We start from the raw sequence: 22,896 nt of genomic DNA, 5'->3' as shown, positions 1-22,896 counted from the left end.
GAGATGAAAACTGAAGAAGCTGCTGAAAATTTAAAAAATACAGAAACAAACAGATTTAACTCTGTTAGAAGTTGATTACTATGGCTAACAAGCTGTGGAAATACAACATATATCCTGCAGTCCCTGAACCAGCAATGTGACTTGCGATTCTGGAAGAAAGGGAAGGACAAAATACTGTCACTTTAAACAGAATACAGTCTATTCTACAACTCACAGAGTGGTTATTTCCCAACAAATATTCTCAGTGAAGACAGCTAACACACTACAACATTATCTTTAAGTAAATCCTAATTACAGAGGGGAACATGATTACTTTCACAGCATCTAAAATTACTATTCTAAGGAGAGTGGATATTGCTTGATTAGCAGTGAACAGTACAACAGTTTGTGTTAGCTATTTCTAAACTAACTGAACCACTGGTATTGTGTAGTACTAACCTCTTCACTCAGTTGCAGTAATTTATCCAACCAATCCTCAATTTCTGTCAGAGTGGCTTTCACATCAGTAGCTTCATTTCTCATCCTTGCTGCTGCTTCTCCAATCTGTTTGAGAGACTTGAGGCGCAGTTTTTCTATTTGAGTGTCAAGGACTGTAATATTAGATTTGCCTTCTATAAGGGGAAATGGTTTACTGAAAAGAGAATATTTATTGTGGTTAATAATCTAAGTAGATTTTGTCTAGCCACACACTAAATGTGGACATGCATATGGTGGCAATAGATTGACTGCTATTATTTCCTGTGATTGAAAACCACCAGAATAGTGCTGTAGCATCTATTTCTGCAGAGATTTCCACCTGACAAAGTGTTTACAGTAAGCAAGGGAAATGCTGTCCTTACATAACAAGCACCAACATAGAATAGCTCGAGGTGTATGCTGTAATATAATTGCTGCTAACCAAACCAAGCAAAATCAATTTCCCTATATATTCAGATTAGAAAATTATTTTCTCAAAATGTACATCTCAAAGATGAAATCAGTGCCTTCAGACCAAGATTGGGTTCCTTTCCTTCACTGGAAACTGTAAATTCTCAGAAACATATACAAATATGCCTTGTGTCTATGACTAGAGTTACCTAACCTGGCATGAAAACATTGAAGAACTCTAAAAGAAATCCATGACGCAGAACTTCAGTCACCAGAGGGCAGCGTAACTATTCAATGGAACCAAGAAATCCTATAGCATCACAGTAGAGCCCAGGAAAAATGAGCTTTTTTAAGTTAGAGGAGGTTTGAGGAAAAGGCAGCTTTTCAAAGACCAATGATTATACACCTTCAACAGAGTTCATTAACAGGTCTTTAATATGATACTTAAAAAAAAATAAAAATTTCCAAAGACACTGCCAAGTTTGAAAAGACTGACTCGTCTCTGACCTATTTTTAATGACAAACCATGCACTTTTAGGGGCTTTGATTCTGCAAAACCTTGATAGTGACTATTGTGCCTTCCACTACAGTTAGTTCTACTAATCTGAATGCAAGTGCTGCCTGCCCTGGGTGCAAGTACTTACACACATGAATCAAATGTACCAGATCAGAACTTCCAGAAAGTCACCTCATTTTAGGTTTAAATAGTGCACTGAAAACTCTCTCAAACCCCTAACTCATTTAAACTTCAGCATGGCAAAAAAAATTGTTCCATGAATTCAACACAGGGAATTGTGTCTTTCACGCAGGTTTCATGAGTCTGCTGAAAAAAAAAAAGCCATAAAGAGCACTGTATCCTATGAACAACAGGAAGCTCATTTGGTTGATACATCTAGCTGCTATTGCTCCATAACTGCTGAGTGATAAGATACTTTACAAAATAATGGACTGAATTAGTAACAGTGCAGATGTGTGTCAGGAAGATGGGTTGACATAACTGATATAAAACCTGAAGTTCCTATATTCACTAGATGGCTCCATGTGGCAATAGTTCTCTCTTCATGTTTTGCTTTCCTGAAGTATGTCAGTTCTTTCTCTCTGCTTTTTTGCAGGTCATAGCAGGTACTCTATGAGGTTACTTGTTTATATTTTGACATAAGCTTTCTACCATATAATTCTTTGCTAGTATATACTGATCTCCACTGTTTGCTTTTTCCTCTGTTCACTTTTACATTGGCTCTAAAGCTTCATGAATTTGTTCTCTAGTTTCATGTTCTCTGTTATTTCCTCTAATGGATAATAACTGTTCTTTCATTTTCCCTTTCCTTTTCCTGTGCTGTTTCATCACCCACTTGTTCAATGTTTTTCAAGTGTCTCTCCCCACCTCAATATCTCCCTCTGTTAATGTCTATTTCTCATACAATTCCTTCCTCTCTGTTTAGAATTTATCCTCCTTCAAACCTCTAAGTGCTGACTCTTACTGCCTTCTCTGAACACTCCCATACATACAGACATGTTGACTAAAGGCTTATTCAAAAAAATAATCTTTATGGCCCTTAAGCTCTAAATAGCTTTTTAAATTTTTATTCTAGGCTCACCAGTAAATCACAGAATTTCCTCCCTCTTCAGTTTCAGAAATAACATTGAAACATGGGTAAAAAAAGGCACATGAGGAATTCTAAAGAAGGCAAGATGGTATAAAGGCAGCAGAGATCCACAATTTCACATTTTCAGAACACCCCTGCCTTAAATTTTTTTTCAAGAGATGCTGTTTTATTACTGTCAGCGATTAAGATAAAGAAGAATTGCAAAACTAGATGGATGACTTCAATGGCAACATTCATGCTGTTTACTACTTTCAAAGACTTTTGGAATTCCAGTTCTCAGGTCATTTCATAGGGGTAATCAGTTTTATAGTCCTTAGAATTTGTTTTGTGACTTAGTAAAGGCAATAGCAAAGATTCTGGGCAGGCCTAGAATGATAACAATAAGAGATAAAAAAGGTACTTTTACCTTATATCTTCTGTAAGTTCATCAATCAGCTTCAACCACATCTCAGCTAATAGGTTTTCAGAAATTTTAGCCTGCATTCCTGATTTTAAGGTGGCTAAGTTGGATTGCTGAGGAATTTAAAAGAAAAGGATTTGCATTTATAAACTTCCATTGTGGCTTATGGTCAATGAATTTCAAGACTTTAATCTTATTTATTTGTATGTATAAAGCCCAAATCAAAAAAGACTCAGATGTTCAAACTTGATTCATATTTAACTCCTATGTTCTTTCTCACTGTATTTAACAATACATGATATTGCACCTAATGTCCAAAACAAGTAACAGTTCTAGAGACTTAACATGCCCCTAACCAACACCGAGGACTCTTCCTTCCTGGAGTTCGTTGGGCCTTGCGAGAATACAGACCTATGATTAGCAGTGCCATTTGTTATACTGAGCTATGTTTAATTTTGAATAGGAAAAAAGGAGGGAAAAGTGTCAGAAAACTGTTCCATAATCTGCTCAAAATGTCACTTTTTGATTACATCTCTAAATGAAAAAAAGTAAAAATGAAAAGCACATCAGCAAAAGAAAGATCTTAAGTCTCTTACCAGTCTTTCAGCCATGTTTAGGATTACATTCACAGAGTCTAATCTATGGCTTATGTCCTCCCAAAAGGAAGTCAGCGTTACAACTGGCTTGGTGTTTGCCCATGGCAAGTAGTAATAATAATTACCTGATGTGAAACATTTGTATGTTAAAGTTAGAATTCATGGCAGGAATACATACTGTACACTGCACAAGCTGCTATACTTATTTCATTTATGTACTACAATTCATAAGAACATACAAGCTAGTCCAAACTTATCAAAGGATTTGTATTTTTCAGCCACTGTAGTATCTGTTGGATGGTAAACTTTTACTTCAAATTGTTTCAAAATCCAGTGGATTTTTTTCAATAAATTATCTGTTAACATGTTCATTATTATTTCCCATAACTTACTGATGTAGATAGCACATTAATATAACTCTGAAATAAAATATTCAAATAATTATTTTCCAGAGTAAACCTGATTATTTAATTTAATACACAGAAATAAAGAACTCCTACTGTTTGCAGTTAATGAAAAAAGTCATAGCCAAAATATATCTTCCTGTGATCTAGCTAGGTTGTTTTCTTCTAGGCTGCCAGACACCTGGTTTAAAAACAAGTTTTTATTTTATTCTAAATCAGAATGTTCAAGGGGTATTTTCCCTATTTAATCCCTCATTTTTACATACCTGTAAAATAATGTGATATTTTTCTTGCCAATTTTCCTCTGCACATCTAGTACCCAGTCAAAAGATTTCACTGAATTCTGTGAAAATTTCTTTAATAACCTCAGTAGGCTTTGCAGCATGTATTACGTAAACATAATTCAATCTTAAAAGCTGTGAAGAGCCACATGTTCCTTTCCGTCACATTTCAATAAGTTTTTAGTGCAGTTAGAGCTGTCATTCTAAAGCTATAAAATAGCACCTCAAAAAGAGCATTTTACATTATTTTATCTGCATACCAGCAGCATCCTTACCATCAAAAACAGCACGACTGTACTGAGTTGTTGATGCCAAAGGCTTACAGGTGGTATCAAACTTGTTGCCATAGTTACCAATGCTAACTTCAAACTGGATAGGCTCACCAGTGTCTTGCAGCATGGTAGCAGAATGAAAAACAGCAGCCAAGCAGAACTTGCGTCTGCGCTGGTATTTCTACAACAAGAACATTTTTAGTTGTATTTCAATATTTGTAAAACAGGATCCACAATTACAGAAAACAATAGCCATTTCTTAATAGAAATAATAATTTAAATACTTTTACTACTTTCTGAGAAGCAACCAAAAGATATAATAATAATAATAATAATAATAATAATACAACATATAATGTGTATAATAAATTACTGTATTTGAGATTATAAAAATGTTTCAAATTAACATTTCATGCTACAAGGGTATGACATTTTTGTAGCCACACCATCAATAACCACCTGTCAATTCTGAGATTCAACTCAATTGTTTCAGTTTTAGTAAGCTAGATCATTCTCCAAAAAAATAACCAGCCAAGGCATATCTCCATTACCAACACTGACAATAAAACAAGTATTTACCTCAACAACCAGTAAGTCATCATTAGGAATCGTCTCTAACTTTTTATTAACAGGTTTGCTTTCAAGTATTGTAGATAGTTCAACCAGAATTCTCCCTCTATAAGCAACTCCTTCTCCCTGTAACATAATCACACATTGAATCCAATTTTATATATTTCTCCTAAAGTAGCGTACTCTTTCTTTAGCTGTACATGCTTGTGGCTTTACTAAAGTGTTCTTAAAACTTCTGCAGAGGCATGGATGTACATGTTTGAACAAGTGAAATAAAGCAGTTTGCCTCAATTAATGCTAGAAGTAAAAAATATATATTTATGAAAACAAGGAAATAGGAAATACAAATGCATGCAGAGGTGTAGATAGTGAAAATCATCAAAACCACTGCTGCTCCTTCAAAAACACCTTTAAAACGAAAACAGATAAGAATGGAAAATACTATCATACTTCCTTATCAATCATAAATACAAAACATTATTCAAAAAGAAACACCAAAAGGAGTGTAATGTGAAATAAACAAAAAAAACCATTAAAATTAATTCATTCCTTGATTAAAAACAATTGGGGTTAATCCTTTTATTAAAAACAATGAATAAAGAAACTGACCTTTCCAAAGTTTAATTCATCATATGGGTCTGGAAATCCAGTGTATTCTCTTGGACTTCCGTAAAAGTTTAGATAACAAGGCCCAAATGTTGGTAAAAAGCCAACTTCAGTTTCTCCGGTGTTTACTAACAGAAAATATTACCATTATATCTTTGTTAATTATCATTCAGAGCCACAAAAACGATTAACATTACTATCAAACCCAGTAGAACAAATGTTAGATATTAGTTTGGTATTAGTTATTAGTAAAGTAAGAACACTTTATTCTCTGGTTATACTATATGAATTTAAAGTAATTATACCAGTGACTGTACTTGTACCTAACCTCCTTCTTCATTGTACAATACTTACTAGATACTACTTCATGCAGAAAAAAACCCCACAGAATAAACAGAACTTCTGTCCCACCCCAAATACCAGGTTTTCGTTTATGTGGAAGAATAATACACTCTTATGTTCACAGAAAACATTATTTTCTAGAAATAAATTAAACTGAGTAAAATAACATTTGCAATCATTTAAATGCGTAGGCCATTGTTCTGGCTAAACAGCTACAAAAATGTTGCACACTATAGCAGAAAAAAACCTACTGTTTACCATAGTTAATCCTACTGTTCTAATTTTTAGTATAATTTTTCTGTGATTATGCTTCAGGGTGAAACACAGACTACTGCAGACTCTAATCATAACTGTTACAGTGCATTGTTTCTCACAAACTCCCTTTTCAGTAACCTAAAATTCATACAAGTCTGAAAGTCTGCAAACTTCATTAATTCCAATGACAATAAACTCTAATTTGTATACTAGTCTTATTCCATGACTAACAAACTAAAATTTCCCAATGTCTTAATTTAGCTAAAAAAAAAATAAAAAAATTAATAAGGATTTAGATGCTTTTGTCGGTTTTAATAGCTAAGCTAGGAAACTGTACACCAAAGCTATTGTTTATTTTCAGATATTTGAGATATCTAAGAACTTGAAAAGGTATTTCCATTGCTAACGCTTACTGTCATAACTTTGTATTTTGAACAGTGTTCTGGTTTTTAGCAAAAAATATATGGAGAGAAGACTTAGTTGTATTACTACTGTTATCTTTTGGGTTTGCATTCATGCCTTGCAAATTAGATGAATGAGATTCTAAAAAGCTCTTTTTAGAGCCAAATAAAATCTATACTTAAGGGAGTTAATTGTTCTTTCAGTAGCAAACGCATGCTAAGGCTATTGACTGATAAATTTGATGAGTAGTGCAAAGAGAATTAGAACAAGATAAGCCACACACACACAGAAAAATACTGCATAGTTTTGAGTGAACAGGAAGATTGTATATTCTTTTTCTTCTTGTACCCTAGATTTTGTCTTTGAACAAATGATCCTGGTATAAAAAAGAGGAGAATCCAGTTCTAAACCTTGCAACAGATATCACTTAGAGTGATCTGCAGCACAAAGAAGGATGCATTTATCACAGGAAAGGATGGCTGAGATAAGAAAGTGCAAATAAAGGGTTATGCCTTGTATGACTTTGCCAGTGTGACTACTGAGTGACACAAATGAATAATAAAAATGAATGTTATGTCTTGATGTGATTTCCTGTCAACACAAAGTCACGTAAAATCTGCAAAATACAAAATAAAGATTTGAGGTTCTCTATTTTGCATTTGGATACTTTCACATCCTTACATCTGAATCAGAAACAGATCAAAATTTGAATGAAGAAGAATTCAGACTCTTGTTGGAATACCGTCCAATTTTTTAAAAATTTTAACACTGAACTGTTTACATCAGATCTCAATATGACTAAATTTAAGGTACAGATCTGTGTTGAATTAATACATTCACTACTTACTGATGCTAATAAATTAAACAGAATATAAATTTTACAACAACCAAACCAAACAAACACACACACACCCTCCCTCGCCTGGAATAAAAAGAATATTTTGTATTTGTTTACATTTAAAATACAATTGTTTACATTTAGAAGGCTGATATCATGTATTACAGAAAGTGATTCCAAAAAATTATTTCAGCCTTTGACTTAATATTACTTTATTAAGAAAGAAAGATAGTAAATGAAGTATTTGTGTGGATGAATGTTTGTTACCTTTCAACTGCACTTCAGTTGTATTTATTTCTCACTATATATTTACCACAAAATCTTTCAAAACTAGATGTCAACCTAGGCAGTTATGTTAAAAGCCACCTCTCCAGGTTTTAACAGAATCAGATTTCATTTTTCAGACTTTATTTATATAACTAGCTAAGCATAAGCAAAACAGCCACTAATTATTTTAGGCAGTTATTTACTTCTGCAGGGCTCTCCAGCCACAAATGTAGTTGTGATCTCATAACTACATTAAAAATTGCAAGCCACTGTTAGACTAAGCACTTTATAATTGAAGCAACTGCATGCTCAACTCTAAAACACAGCTTGAAGCACCAGCCAAACAGAAATAGTCAAACAAGTTCCAGTGCCAAAACTGGTTTATACAGTTAGTTATGTTTGATACTCTTTAATCATAATGGTGAAGTCTTTCAGACAAGTAATAATTAAAAAATATTTTTTAAGATGATGAATTTTCTTAGGCAATACTTCTCAGTTTGGGCAATGGAAAGCAAAATCGGTAACAGATGAAGATATAAACCTTCATATGATGAAGCCCCTGTTGCCGAAGATGAAAATTCTATATTATGAAAAGAGAAGAAGTTACATGACAAGAGACAACAGCATTTTAAAAACAAATACATCACAAAGTAATCTTCTATTAAAATAAAGTTGAAAGCTTGAGAAAAAACAAAGTTCATGTGGGCTAGAATTTTGCTTCCTGATTAAAATATGAAGGTATTACTCTTCCTGTATAAATTCCAAAGGAAAAAAAAAAGCATGACAAAATATATTGTTTTGATGCTTCTCTTTCAGCTTTGTATAGCTCTCCTCCCCACAAAATAAAATTTTATTTTTAATATTACTTACAAATCTTAAGAACATTTAAGAAAACCACTACATTTCAGGGCCCATTAAGATATCTTCATTTACTGAAGAGGGTAGACTAGTTCAGTTTCCCAATCCTTTAGAAACCAGAACAGGCTTCAGGCATGGCATTGACCTCAAGGGAAGATAATCTGTGATTTTACATGGAAATGGCCGTTCCAATGTCTACCTCAGTAGACAGAGAATACAAATAAGATTTTCTCAGTTACTAACTGCCTGGGTTTGAAGCATAAATGAGCTGTGAGTCAGCAGCAGTTCAAGTTAAACACTTAAGTGGATTGTACAAGTTGATCTCTCCAGAACCAAATTTTCCCCAACAGCCCAACCCTTCTGTCTTTGATTTCCCATTGCCTTTTTCTGTAACCCTTTCTTTTGCCTCTGGTTTTGTGTAGAATATATGAAAAGAATGTTTGCACAAAGTCTTACTTCAACAGCAGTACTTCTAAGAGGACTGGGTTATAAGCTTGAAGTTACTGGCTGAAAATACAGTTCCATCCAATAAGATAAATACTTGACTCAAGCACTACAGGATTGGAGCCACTGATTTTGTTTTTAAACTCCTGACATAGCTACCAACTTAAGGACAAACTGGTCTGTCTCTGACAAGTACATATCATATAGATTTCATAAACACAACAGAAAAAATAGTAATTTGGATTCTTATTGTAGCAAAAATGGTAGAAATGGTTTTGAGCCAGGTCCTTCAACTTAGTGTAGATAGTCAGATAAATAAACGTTAAGCCTGTTTAGCCAAGAACTTTACAATTCTGTATGGACAACTAATATACCACAGTATGTTTATTATATTAAAAGGATAAAACTTTTTTTCTGGCAAATTAACATAGAATCCCTGTCATGGAGCTGGCTCAAATGTATGAAAGATCTTGTTATAAAAAGGAGATTATAGATATAGATCACAAAGAAAAAACCAATAATCATAATATTATATTAGAACATAAATGTAACAGGTTTTTTTCTTAATATTTCCCAAAATCTTGGCACAAAAAATGTTTCTTATAATGTTGTAAAGAAGAGTTTTATTACAAAGGTATTGTCCAATGGGGACAACATGTTAGGAACTTCATATCCTGCCTAACTAGATTTGTTTTCTTGCAGTTAATCAGTTTTGGTTTCAGTTTTTATGAAATTACATATCCAGTCACCTATACTGATCGAAGCACGTAAGTTAATTGTCTGTGATCATAGCACTGCAGTTAAAATTTTCATTCACTGAAGCTACTAAAATACAGGTTACTAAGTAGTAATCTGGAGCACTCATGCAATGAGATGCAGTGCCCATTTCTAGTAAGCTACTGATCAGAGCAGAGACTGATCCAAGTTCCCCCAGCATCTGAAAGCAGCCTAGTACTGTACAGGAAATGAGCAAGTGGTTCTAGACAGCTCCTGTGGGCTAACTGCTCAGGAACATTCCCCAGCTTTTAGGTTCTCTTTCCAGAGAAAGAACAGACATGCTTATAAGGTGGCAAAAGAAGTCTTGTCTAGTAGTGCCCAGTGAAGTAGTGATTCTCAAACAGTGACTCTGGATTGTCTTCTCAATTAGTTCTCACATAGTTTTCTCAATTTGGGAAAGCACTCACAAATTTAATTAATTCAGTAACTTTATATATATAACAGAACACTGAATTTTGAATTAGTTATTGCTATTTCCATGATCATGTGGTTTAAACATTAAAATTTTAAAACTTCACTTTGAAAAGTCCCACAGTGTGTTTTCTAGGACCGTTGTTTTGAAAAACTCCAGGAACAGATAATCTTGTTGCCACAGAATTGAGGAACTATAGGAAAATGTGCTTTCTTAGAACACGTACTTTGCTATTCCTCACAATACAAGAGAAGATAGTAAGTTACATACTGCTCAATCAATTACCTTCAACTTCTCCTCCAGAAGAAGCAATTTTTGAGAGACTTAAATATGTTGTTCCTACTACATCATTTTTTGTAAGACGATCCCTACAAAAAGAAAAAAAGAAAGATTTTATTTAAATATAATGCTGGTCATCCTACACAGAAGCAAGCTACCAGTGACTAAATGCACTCCAAGATGGTGTACACACATTTTATATCACCTGGAATGCTTTAACATTACTAACACAGATGGTAATGGCTACTTACAAAAGTGGGCTGTATCATGAAGAAGTCACCTGACTTTTACAGTATCACCTAAATAGCAATAGTGCTCACTGCACAAAAATAACAATACTCCCATGTTACACTAATCGGGTCTCTTGTAAAGAAACCATAAAGGAAGATACTTAAACACTTGCCTAAATACTTTCATAAACTGTAAAAATACCTGATATCTATAGAACCTGACTTTTCTTCACTTAATATAATTTACCTTTTTACCTTTCTTCCCTTAATATAATTTACCTTGTCTAGTACTTTGATTAAGTCGTAACTCACCAGTCAACAACTGCAAGTTTTATTTTCTCACACATCGAGGGAAACTGAAAAAAAACCCACAATTAAAATAAAATAACCCATTACTTATTTCACCTTTGTAACATTAACGCCCTGAGTTCCAAAAAGAGGACTGTTTTCTACAGAAACAAGAAAAAAACAACTGACCTTGATTTGAAGATAAATAATTTGATTCCACTCTGGATTAGCATTTTTCTCAATTATATGTGTGCAAGCCTGCAAAAAATGAAATCAACTATACAGCACATCAAAAATACAACAAACAAAAAAGCATATACTAGCTATGATTTAGGATAAATCACATTTTGTTTGGTAAGACGAGGGGTAGTAGTTAATGATGAATCCCAAGTGCTTTATGCTGTGATGAGCCATTAGTTTTCAACTGGTAAATATTGCTAAACCAATCTGCATGTGCAACATTAATGACTATTGGAGGGAAAATAAAATTTTGAAACGGTGTTTAAACCTGAGACTGGATTTACTCTACAAGAAAGAAGCTTGTTATTTCCACTAGCTACAATTTAATGTGCTTTCACACTAGTACTGATGTCTTTTATCACAGCAGAGAAATGAGACTAAGGAATGACTCAATTCCAGCTTGCTTTATGCAGATTTTAGAGTAGATAAAGGGAGAGCCTATATGATTTGCTAGTCATGTCTACTGGAGAACCTGTACATTACTGGGTGTGGCAACCTGACTATATAACATAATAAATGACTGACGTTTTTCTTCTTAAAGAAAAAAAAAAAGATTGGCTAGCAATGAATATAGGTTGTACAATTGTACTTCAACTCAAATTTGGTATTCTAAGGAACACATTAGTAAAAAAATGTACAAATGCTGTTAACCTGTCCAGAAAAATCTGCACCATCAGTTACAAAAAGCAATCAGGAACAACCAGTAGTCAAGGAATCTGGCATCCATCAGTTCCTAGCAGTCATGCATTCCTTTTATTAGTCATCAGCATTACACCCACTCTACTCTACCTTGTAGTTTGTCTTCCTTTTATGAAGTGAACTTTAGGGCTTTTTTATTTCCATAATTTCAGTAAACATAAAAATTTATATTGGCATACAAAATCTGTTCTCAGGACTACGATCAGAATGCAAAGATTCAGATATTTACTAAATTACCTTTTTCCCAGCAAAAGAAACTTCTACAAATGGATCTACCAGGTTTTTCTTGTCTGCTTCTCCTCCAAATATTTCCTTGACAGTCTGTGCAAAAGCATCATCCACTGGAGAGGTGTCAAAGAAGAAATTAAGGTTTATGCTTTTTTATTATTGTTTTATTTCTTTTTTGAGCCTAAATAATAAATTATCCATAGCAATGCCACCAAAATCAACCAGCTTACAGATCTAGGTAGGGTGAAGTTTAATCTGATAAACAAAATTCTGAACAGTGTTGCTGGTAAAAATGGAGAATTTAGTCTTAGGAGCAATTTCAAGAATATAAATTCGTGAAATATCATAAGGAGTGTTGATGTGCTCCTGAATTTAGAGGCATAGTGGTATTTGAAAAACATTATGCATGTACCCATAGACACTGTCATTTGTTGTCACAATTATAGGTGAGAAATTATGCTAAGAAGGGATAAAAGCCACCTATGTTCTATCAGAAAACACGTATGGCATATAATGAGAGAAATAGCCTTTGTCTCAGCAATATAGGGTTGACACAAGTAAAATCTCACTAAAGAAATTAAGGTCAAACTGGTTACAAGCTCCCCTGCCCTCCAAGGCTGCTTATTTAAGCTTATGGTGTGCAATTTACAGCCCACAAACTACATGCAGCTTTCTGGGATACAGCCACTTCCTAGTTACTTATTTCCTAGGGCCACTCAGGAGCAGGCTGCTAGCAATACAGACTGCCTCGGCCATCACAGCAGCGGCTGACTGATTTCAAGCAGTCCTGTGGCCTTTCCCCCATTGCAAAATACCTGCAGCTATGAGCACCTATGAAGAAGAATTAACAGACTGCTGGAAAGAGGGAGGTGCAGCGGGCCATCAGCAGTATTACTTATCTTCTAGGATCTAAATGGCCTTGGAAAAGAGGGCTGCAGGGAACCAGCTTTCTGATAACCTCTTGAAAGTGGTCAGGGATTGGGATCCAACAGGAAGTTGACACACGCACTGTATACTTGAGCTAGACATGCACAGAACATCCAGTTTACCTGCAGATCAACTGTACTTGAATGTTATGTACTTGCATGTATACTGCAGAATGGCTAATGAAGATGACCCTTTCCCACTACCAGAAGCTGTGTGGCCCACTCAGCAACAGATGAGCATTACTAATCTAATGGGTAACGCATTAAATTATGCATTACAAGAATTAAGTAGACTTACTGAGCATTACCAAAGGACTTGAAATGGGCTACTTAAGCCATCACAGAATTATTGGCTCAAGTAACAATGTAGAACATTCAAGATGTTTTATGTTCAAGGAATGTTTCTGAACAGCTAACACAAATATTTCTGATAGTAATCAAATAGACTGATGGACAAGTAGTAAGAAGATATGTACTTTGAGGAATGTCCTCAGCTCTGTAGATTTTGAGAAGGAAAGTGACCCATCGAAGTGCAATTCCAGCAGGTAATAACAGATTGCTCTCCACATCATCGCTTTCATTATCTCTTTCCCTTTTTTCAACCTGTTGGGAGATACAGTGGTACATAGTATCTGGTACATAAGAAAGACAGAGTAATGAACAGAATTAAGGTGATTAGTTAAACTGGTGCCCACAATACTCTTCAGATAGAAGACTGTTGTCAGTTTAATTATAAAGAATGAGATTTTATCAAATTATCAAGCCACAAAAATTAATTCTACCTAAACTATTTTATTTACATTTTTATCTCTAAAGTACTCAATAGCAGGAGCCCATTATAATCACAGTTTTAACATCATCATCAGATGATGATTATGATTTTGGCACTTGTACAATGCCAACTTCATGCAATTTTCATACTCCTCTCAAGATTAATATTATTGTAAGGTATCTTGCTGCAATTAGAAAATGCATACAACTCTTGATATAATTTACCAGAACTTACCACTTCCTCCTTTAAAAACAAATACAAAATAACAAATTTCACCATAACTAGACATATCCTTGTGATTTCAAGAATCATGAGGATAGCAGAAAGGAAGAGTTAACATGGAAAAACAAGATCTTCCATGGTTCTGGGGACCATATTATGTTTAACTAAGGAGTAGCAGTATGCAAAAAATCTCAGGCAGGCAGAACAGCAGAACTTAATGGTCACAACACTTGACCAACAATGGTCAAAATGCCACACAGAAGAGAGAGCCTGTTTTTACCTTGACAGAACAGCAGACAGTTAAGGATTGGATTGTTAAAACTACCTACTGCTTTCATATGCATCAAATTACATATGCTTAACTTGTAATTATTGATAGGTCTGATTTTCACCTGCCAAATATTTGGAGCTTTCTGGTACTCAGGTTTCTCTATGGGCTTGTCTACATTACATAGTAGTGAAGACATTCCTGACTTAGTCCTGGAACTGGTATCAATATGTTGCTCAGCCTGATTAGCTATGCTAAGGAGAATTAGATATTAGCTTGCATGCAGCACCAGGCTAATACTTCTCCACTTTTTCTAGGATGTGAAGAAGTATCTACAAATGGTAGATCAAAACACCCAGAGCTGGTCCAGAGGTTGCTTAATTGAACAGGATAACAAAATAAGCTTTGAGTTACCCACCTACTACTGGATACCTTGAAACAACTTGTAAATCTTGTCTGACTTTTAAATACTGCTCACAGAGTGAATTATACAGTATTAAAAAAATTTGGGGGGGACATGAATAAATATCCATGGGGTGGAGAGGGGAAGAAAAACATTTAAATGAAACTTACTGGTGGCTCATCTCCAGTTCCCAGGACAAACATGCTGACTTTCATATAGCCTTTAGTTCCTGAATTTGTATCTTCAGGATCACTCAGCAAAAGCCATTTTCTCATGACTGCATGGCCTAAAATAAAACAAACACCACCACGCACCCCCAGTAATAACCATTACAAAATGGCAGAAATCATAAAATCAAAGTCAACTGTTCCAAAAGCATACTTTATCCTAAAGCTTATTATTTTAAAAATTTATTCTGTCCTAGACAGGTCTCAATAGTGCCATTCAAAACAAGAAATCTAGTGGTGTTCAAATGTTGTGGCATACTAATTCAGGGACATACTTATCAAATATTTTTGCATTATTTTTTACATTTTAGGTCTCTGATACCAAAACCAATATCCAAATTTTAGGTGCTTGTACTTCATCTTGAAACCACTAAAAAGAATTATATATTGTTGGATTTTTTTAAAGTTAAAGCAGAAATCTCAAATAACTTTCCATTAACTTTCTTCTTTTACTTTAGAAATTTAATGAAATGTTTCAAGTTTCAAGCTAGGAAAGAAGCTCGGAAGTAACTGTTACTTACCAGGCTCATCATAAACATAGCCAATGTCAATCTGAAATAAAGATCAAAGGCATTACCTCTGAAGAAATACCAAAACAGAAAAATGCTAGGGCAACTCCCCTCAATCTTCCATGAGTACTACTACATTGTTCTCTTTTCACAAACAAAAGAAAGTTTACATAGCATATTCTTGGGAGGATGAAGAGAAAATGCCTTACATTGAAAAATGAGGGATTTTGAATGGATACAGCAGCCAAAAAGAAAATGCAAGAAAAGATGTATTAGAACTAACAGCTGTAGTTACTTTCTTCTTTCCTCAGATTCCCAGATTTTTCATTTATCAGAGACAGAAGAGGAGGCTAGCTTAGTGCTTCTTGAATTCCTTAGGTTTCCCCATTATTTTATGTTCAGACAGGCTTTTCAGAACTCTTTTGTTTCTATTTCCTGCTCAACATCTCATCCTCCAGTTCCAGAAATGAAGTTTGTTTTTTCATTAATAATTTCCTTTTTCTTTTATTAAGATCACAGGCACTTTTTGCCCCCACTGTGTCAAATCTGGACAAGACTGCACATATACCATGATTGTATTCATTGTATCAGATTTCAGACATGTTCAGGAAGGTAAGTATGTTTGCTCATCGCAGTTGGGGCTGGTATTCCTTGCAGATAAAGTCTGAAAGGGTGATTTTCTAGAGAGAATTACCCTTGGGGTTTTCTGCTGGAATGTGTGCCTGCAGCAACATAAAGTACCTGAAAGACATGCTGTCACCTGCTTAGTGAATGATCAATCCTCCACAGAGCAATACACTGCTGTCTGAATCACTAGGAATTACACAGGTAATAAGCAGTGAGAAGCAAAAGCAACCAGCTTTGTGGCAGAAACTGCTTCATTTAGAAAAGAGCACTCTTCCACACTTGCATATTTTTTTGTGAAAAGCTGGTCTAGAGACCTAACGAATTTATGCAGTACAAAATAAGCAAACAGAAAATACAGTGAACACTGATACTGGAAATGTTATAATATGGGATCCCAGTAGCCATTACAATTGTCATGTGAATTCTTTGTATTGCTTTAGGAATACCTTCAACAGGCAGATGAATATTGACTATAACAAATACAAATAAAGACAATCTCACTAATATCATCAGAACCACAGAAATTACTTTAACTAAGAGACTTTTCCACAATCTCTGTTACTTAACAAACTTCTGATCAAAGGAATATCTTTGCACATCACTTGAGAATGTGTATCTTTATGCTGCCACACATATCACTATTCTGCCTATTATCTATCTAATCAAATTATCTCTTCAAACCCTACCTCATACCAAATAATCACCCTGATACGTTTTGAGGAAAAAACTTACCTTTTGGTAAATATTTTTTTCTCTTGGATGCAAGTTAGAGAACTTGGTATAAAACATACAATTTTCTGTAACAATAATATTCTACTCAAATAAGAAAAATGTTTACTAGTGCTTTGAGCAAATGGTCTCTAGCATGAGAAGACATCATCAGGTAATTCTTTGGCCCCATGCTGAAGTAGTATACATTTCAACATTTAAAACAAGTACTTAAAAATATTCTCATTTTAATTTAATTTAGTCAAGATATGGAAGTTGTTTCATACCCACCTTAAATTCTCCCATTAGAGAGTCTGCTCGTAGAGAATAAGAATCGTACACCTAAAAAGACAGACAAGCGTGAAACAGCAATGTTCCTAAACATCACAGTGAAATGGTCAGACAATACTATATGCATCCAGCAGCCTTTTGAACATGCATCATTTTTCCTTACCCGAATGCTAATTGTTTCATCAAGCAACTCTAAAGGAGTCATGTGGACATTGTAGAAAAATATCTGTTAAGGTAGAAACAAACAAAAAACCTGTCTCAGAATGACAAACACATAATTCTCTGAACAGAAAATGCAGAAACATTAATTTAAGAGGCTTGTGAAGCATGACTGCTACAGGACTTTTACTCTGCCTCTTTGCTGGACACATGATAATTTATGCAGAATAAAAACCTAAATTTAGTAAATAAACAGTACAAAATAGACAAAAGACAGTCACAACTTCAATTTGAATGAATGCAGTAGGCATAGCTGTGCTGCAGACTTTCAGCACTGCCCTTGCTCCTTGCTCTGCACTTCACATTTTCCTTAGGGGAACAACTTTGGGAATTACAAAGGTTGTTCATTTTCCAGGACATTCAATCCTGGTCTAGCAGTCTCTGTTGTAGCTGTCAAAAAAGCCTTTGCTTAGGGCTAGTGGTGATAGTGATTGTAATGATTTGCATCTTTGAAATTCAAGGCCACAGGAATAAATCTGATAGTTTGACAGTATGAAGGTACTTGTTTTATTAATAATACATGCCTCACTAAGTTTGGTTGTTGAGCCCAGCTATACTCCAGTCAGTACTTTATCCAACAAAAGGGAAAGGTACATAAACATGGTTCTTCCTATCGCATTTTTAGCCTAGTCTGGATACTGAGACTGCCTAGGAATTGATTCAATACAAGACGCAACTGGCTTTTTCCTTTCCCTGTTTTTTACCGCTGCTTTATAAATCTTGCCTGCTACTTACAGCTTAGTTCAAGTCTCTAAGTTTTATACCTTCCTTGGTTTTGTCTGTACGTGTTAAACATGCTTGCCACCCAGTTCCAAAATCTTCTGAATTTTCCACACACATCCAGGTAATGAGAGTTATCTGTCAGCATTCTCTCTATTAAGCTTAAGCTTTGCAACATTAGTCTTCCAGACATGGGATCATTCTTGTATCCCTTATATGGCTTTGAATTCTCTGCTGTATTTCAGTGTGTTTGTTGTACAGATCCCTTCTGGACAAAGAAATCTAGTTGTGCTTTTACAAATCATGGGTAGCAAGGCAATGACATTTCCAGATTCAGTGTGGCAGTCTTGCTGACCCAAAGCATTACATTGAAAGCTCATCTGCAGACACCATAGAGGTCTATAATGATTCCTAATTAATTTTTCTGTGATTTTATAACCTGCACACAACTATTCAAAGTCATTGTTATGTCACATGGCCAACTGTATCAAAGAACATGTTCTCCAAACATCTCAGCTGAAGTTTGACTTCCTTCTAGATAGCTTTATCTACTAAGACTGCCAGCAATAGAGATGTGCTTATTGATGTGAATACATAAAGAAAGGGACTGGGAACTCCAAAATGCGTATTAGCCATAATTACCCTTAAATATTAGCATATTCTTATTCACTGATGATAATGAAAGCTGTAATAACTATTTTTCTACATGTGATAGCATCCACATTTCAGCTACAGTGTTCTTATGCCACTTACTTCATCAAAATATGGGTTGTTCCCTCTTTTGATTCTTGTTCGGTGTGTCTGACCACAAACATGAACTTTGACTACTGGTTTTATGTTATTTCCAGGCAACTGCCGACCTTCAATGACTCTAACACGAATCTGAAAAAAAAATATAATTCAAATATTTGTATTAATACATTCCCTATATTATCTATCAACCTGGTGACAACAATTTCTTGCACCAAAAAGGTTAGCCAGTGCCTAAAGTTGCTGGCAGCTATGGACCGACAGACATTTCAAACTTAATTATGATAGCAACTATAATTTTACTTGAATTTTACAAGACAAGTTGGGGATAATTATTTCAGTACAAAATTTTTTACTTGCTTTTACTACTTATTTTTAAAGCTGCTATTGTAGTTTGAAATCTATACAACTATACAATAAATAAGGTTCATCTAAATTTCAGTCAGAACTTTGCAAAATTGGACATCACTGTAACAGGCAAATTTGAAGAATACTTTTGAAATACAGGCTTTCAAATGAAGACGGTAATTGTCTCTACAGTGCATTAGATTTGCACAATCTGACATTAAATTATGCTCAGGCTATGTGAAAAGAAAAATGTGATGCCAGGCAGAAAAAGAGAACATGCAACATTTAATAAATCTATTACCTGGAAATCTTGTGGTTTGTTAGAAAGGATTCTCCGTGTTTTTTTTCCTTTGGTGATGCGTTTAGCTAGCTGGGCTTCCTTTGTGCCACTTGGAACTGTTGGTGTGACACCACCAACTGGACCATCCAAGCCATCCTCATAACCTCCATCATCTTCTCCATCTCATACAGTAAAAAACCAGTGCAATTAATAAACAAATAGTACAGCTTGATGTTAAAGTTATAGGAGTAAGAGTCTGATATCCAAGAGTTCCACTGAAATTGTATTATTATCTCATTTCAACAATTTTTTTTTGCTAACCACATGCTTACAACTGCTTTTGAAAGCTAGTCATTTTAGCCTGCTTAAGAACAAATTTATATCCTAACCAAACTAAGTGTAGATCTGTCCCTTTTCAGGATGGAGAGTATCTAATACAATTCCCATACACTTTCTTGAACCAACTGATTGAAGTTTTAGCAAAAAACAGTTCAGCTGTAATTGTCACCAGACTAGTTCACAATACACCAGCAGTGATTAATTTTATTCCAGTTGAAGCTGTTTCCCAGCAGCAAGACTAGGCTATAGCATATCATTGGTTTTTACTTCAGAATCTTGAAAACTTGAAGACATTTAGGGTCTGCCATCCAAACTAAAACTCTGAATCCTGCTCCACAGCATTTAACTGTGGAATAAGTTAAAGTTTCTTAGTAAACCTCTTTGACAGTTCTGAAATCACAATACCTCTGTGGAAGACTGTTCTACAACCACATGACACTACAATACTGGATCATACAGTGAGATTCCAGTATTGCAAAACAGGATCCATAAATATCTGGTGTGTCACTCCCTTGTGTTTCCAGCTTCTTAACTAAAGGACAATGACTATGGTAAAATCTACAGGAAGAACAAGCCTTGTCTCTGATGGTTAGCATTAACAGAATGTTTGTTAACTTAATGAATTAGTTTGCCAACACAGGGTGATGATCACTTTGCATAATGAAGTCCTCAGTCCTCTCCTTCTAAGAGATGTATAAAACACAGAGATTGACATACCATGTTATTTTGTAACTGGAAGATCCCACCTCCCTAACATCTCTCAAAATCCATCTGCCTGGATGGATCCATGCAACTGATTGATTATACACTTAGAACTTAATTTTTAATTTCTGAAACTGAGCTGTAGCAATCTCAGCTGGGGAGGTGATTTCATTTCATGGGAAACAATAATTAACTAAGCTGTGTTTGATCACTTGCACTGAAATAATTTTCATGCAGTTGCTGGATACTAGCAAAAAAACCTGTCATGTTTTATTTTACCTGTATTACCTTATAGTCAAGTACATTTTAAAAAAGCTATCAAAATAATCTCATAGAAGTCAATTTGCATTTTTAGCCTTCAAGTCCACATTTCTATAAAATTATTTTGAAGTGTAGAAATTTAACACATGGCTTTTGTGTTTGCATTACCTATCCTTTCACTCCCTAAGAACACCTCTCAGTAAAGTCAGTGGAATCAAAATTTCCTCCCAGAAGACTCCTCATTTCAATTTTTTCCTTCTTATGTTATTATCTATCAGCAGATAATGGTCAAACCGATTTATTTCTCCTCAAACATATAACATTTGTAACATTTACTTCTTTCTGCACAAACACAGCCTGGATATTAGGGTAATTATTTGCCTGTCAACTGCAAAAACCTGTTGTTACTTCACAGTTCCTTTAAGAGTCTGGAAAAACAGAGGATCTCAAAAACACTCTCGGCAAAAGTCTGGTTAATATGATATATAGAGACCAAAGAATATTCCCTGCTGATCACAGTATTTCATAGGCTAGTCAAATATCAAGCCTAATATAAGATACAAGTGTCTTTCAAAACTTACTTATTCTACAGGAAAAAAAAAAGTTTAACAATTTAAGAAATCCTTCAACCGTGACTATGCTTTTCATAAAGCTCCCTGACATTCAAAGTAGTAGAATATATTTTTCTAAAAATATGGCTTCCCTGTTTTTTGGTTAGCCCTAGCATTACAGCAGGTAATTGCTGTTTCTTTGAGCACTCAAAAACCTTTCTTTCCTGAACAAAAGCCATTTTGAAAAGCTTTTAAGCAACATCATTCTTTTGTAACCTGATTCCACTGGAGAGAATGATGTTAAAAACCATTTTATGTCAGGAAATGCCCATTTTCTTCCTAGCTGTAGTTCTGAATCATCCTTAATTTCTTTAAAATCACTATCTGGCAGTCTTGACATGCTTGCTTCTGGTTACGTTTTTTTCTGATGAATAATGCTTGTTGAATCACTTTCTTGCCTTACCTTAAATATCTCCATGATCTTTTAACAATAATGTTCTGAGAAAAGACTGAAATACCTTCTTGTGTACTGGTCCCTCCTGGATCATTTGGATTTGCAGGTCCAGCTGGTGGCTCATATCCTACTACCAAATCAATTGTTGCCTGTAGAGAAATACACGTTTTTTTTATGTAGCATACAGTATTCACAACAATTGATTTAGAGCAGTAAGTTGTTCTAACACTGTACATGAACAGTGTTAGAACATGAACAATAAAGATGACACAATTTGCAGCTAATGGAATAGGCTCTAAACCAATATCTAACAAATAGAATCACTGTGTTTCTATTTAGAAAAATCTGTCACAATACAAGTATATAAGGTGTTCTACAAATGTTCTACAAATGTTAACTTATTTAGTTCCACAATATTCATGACAGACCGGGTGACACCCTAAATTTGCAGACAGAAAAACAAAGGCAGTGAGAAATAACACTATCTGATGAACAACGTAAGGAGTCTGAATCATAAGTAAAATTTCCTATCTGGCTCTTCTAATTGCTTGTTCATAGCTCCATCCTAGAAGAAACACTATGACATTTTTCATTCTAATTATAGAATTGCCTTTTTTGTGCTTCACTGTGGTTTTGGATTATTGAACAAGCCATTATTATTCCTAGTTGCCACAGTAACATGAGGAGTCAGCAAAAAAAGACCAACCCTGTGACCGACTAACCATGATATTAAACTAGAGATGATGAGATACTGAAATTACCCTTAAAGTCTCTTATTATTAAGTGTACTAGAATGCACTATGAAGTGCCTTAACAGCTAGACTGCACAAACTCAGTAAGGTCCCACTTCTAGAAACCACTTAATTAATAACTAATAAACTGTTAAATTTAAACACGTGCTAAACCAAGTTAAGCAAGTTCTTGTGTAACTTTCTGAACTGAGCTGGCAGTGAACACGTACATGCGCTTTCTAGAATGAGTGCTATGACCCATGTGGATATTAGAAAGAAGACAGTAAAAAAGTACATATGGGAACCCCATCTGGTACTTACGAAAAAGCTCTTTTTCAACATCAGGCTGATTTCCATGCATACTCTGTGGCCCATAATATTTATAACATATATAGAGAGAGACATAATACATACACAGAAAACAAT

The 22,896-nt window shown here is 34.7% G+C and overlaps 1 protein-coding gene across 4 annotated transcripts in view; it reads right to left on the bottom strand.

Moving 5' to 3' along the window:
* MYOF (myoferlin) overlaps nucleotides 1-22,896 on the bottom strand; it is a 72,736-nt gene that overhangs the window by 31,350 nt on the left and 18,490 nt on the right. For all 4 annotated transcript variants that reach the window (XR_007507283.1, XM_049810366.1, XM_049810363.1 and 1 more), the window contains exons 5-23: nucleotides 21,804-21,888; nucleotides 19,454-19,614; nucleotides 18,808-18,936; nucleotides 17,279-17,341; nucleotides 17,116-17,166; nucleotides 15,502-15,532; nucleotides 14,924-15,039; nucleotides 13,565-13,691; nucleotides 12,172-12,275; nucleotides 11,185-11,253; nucleotides 11,020-11,063; nucleotides 10,484-10,566; nucleotides 8,249-8,287; nucleotides 5,607-5,731; nucleotides 5,007-5,123; nucleotides 4,431-4,608; nucleotides 3,471-3,595; nucleotides 2,881-2,987; nucleotides 439-631 (exon numbers count right to left, since the gene is read on the bottom strand). Coding sequence is in view for 3 of the 4 variants with exons in the window: in XM_049810366.1 (XP_049666323.1) it covers nucleotides 439-631; nucleotides 2,881-2,987; nucleotides 3,471-3,595; nucleotides 4,431-4,608; nucleotides 5,007-5,123; nucleotides 5,607-5,731; nucleotides 8,249-8,287; nucleotides 10,484-10,566; nucleotides 11,020-11,063; nucleotides 11,185-11,253; nucleotides 12,172-12,275; nucleotides 13,565-13,691; nucleotides 14,924-15,039; nucleotides 15,502-15,532; nucleotides 17,116-17,166; nucleotides 17,279-17,341; nucleotides 18,808-18,936; nucleotides 19,454-19,614; nucleotides 21,804-21,888 (1,947 nt within the window). In the remaining variant the exon portion in view is untranslated. The remainder of the gene's footprint in view (nucleotides 1-438; nucleotides 632-2,880; nucleotides 2,988-3,470; nucleotides 3,596-4,430; nucleotides 4,609-5,006; nucleotides 5,124-5,606; nucleotides 5,732-8,248; nucleotides 8,288-10,483; nucleotides 10,567-11,019; nucleotides 11,064-11,184; nucleotides 11,254-12,171; nucleotides 12,276-13,564; nucleotides 13,692-14,923; nucleotides 15,040-15,501; nucleotides 15,533-17,115; nucleotides 17,167-17,278; nucleotides 17,342-18,807; nucleotides 18,937-19,453; nucleotides 19,615-21,803; nucleotides 21,889-22,896) is intronic.

This window comes from Accipiter gentilis, chromosome 9 (genome assembly GCF_929443795.1).
Source record: "Accipiter gentilis chromosome 9, bAccGen1.1, whole genome shotgun sequence".
Lineage (NCBI taxonomy): Eukaryota > Metazoa > Chordata > Aves > Accipitriformes > Accipitridae > Astur > Astur gentilis.
This window is presented reverse-complemented; position numbering and strand designations above follow the sequence as displayed.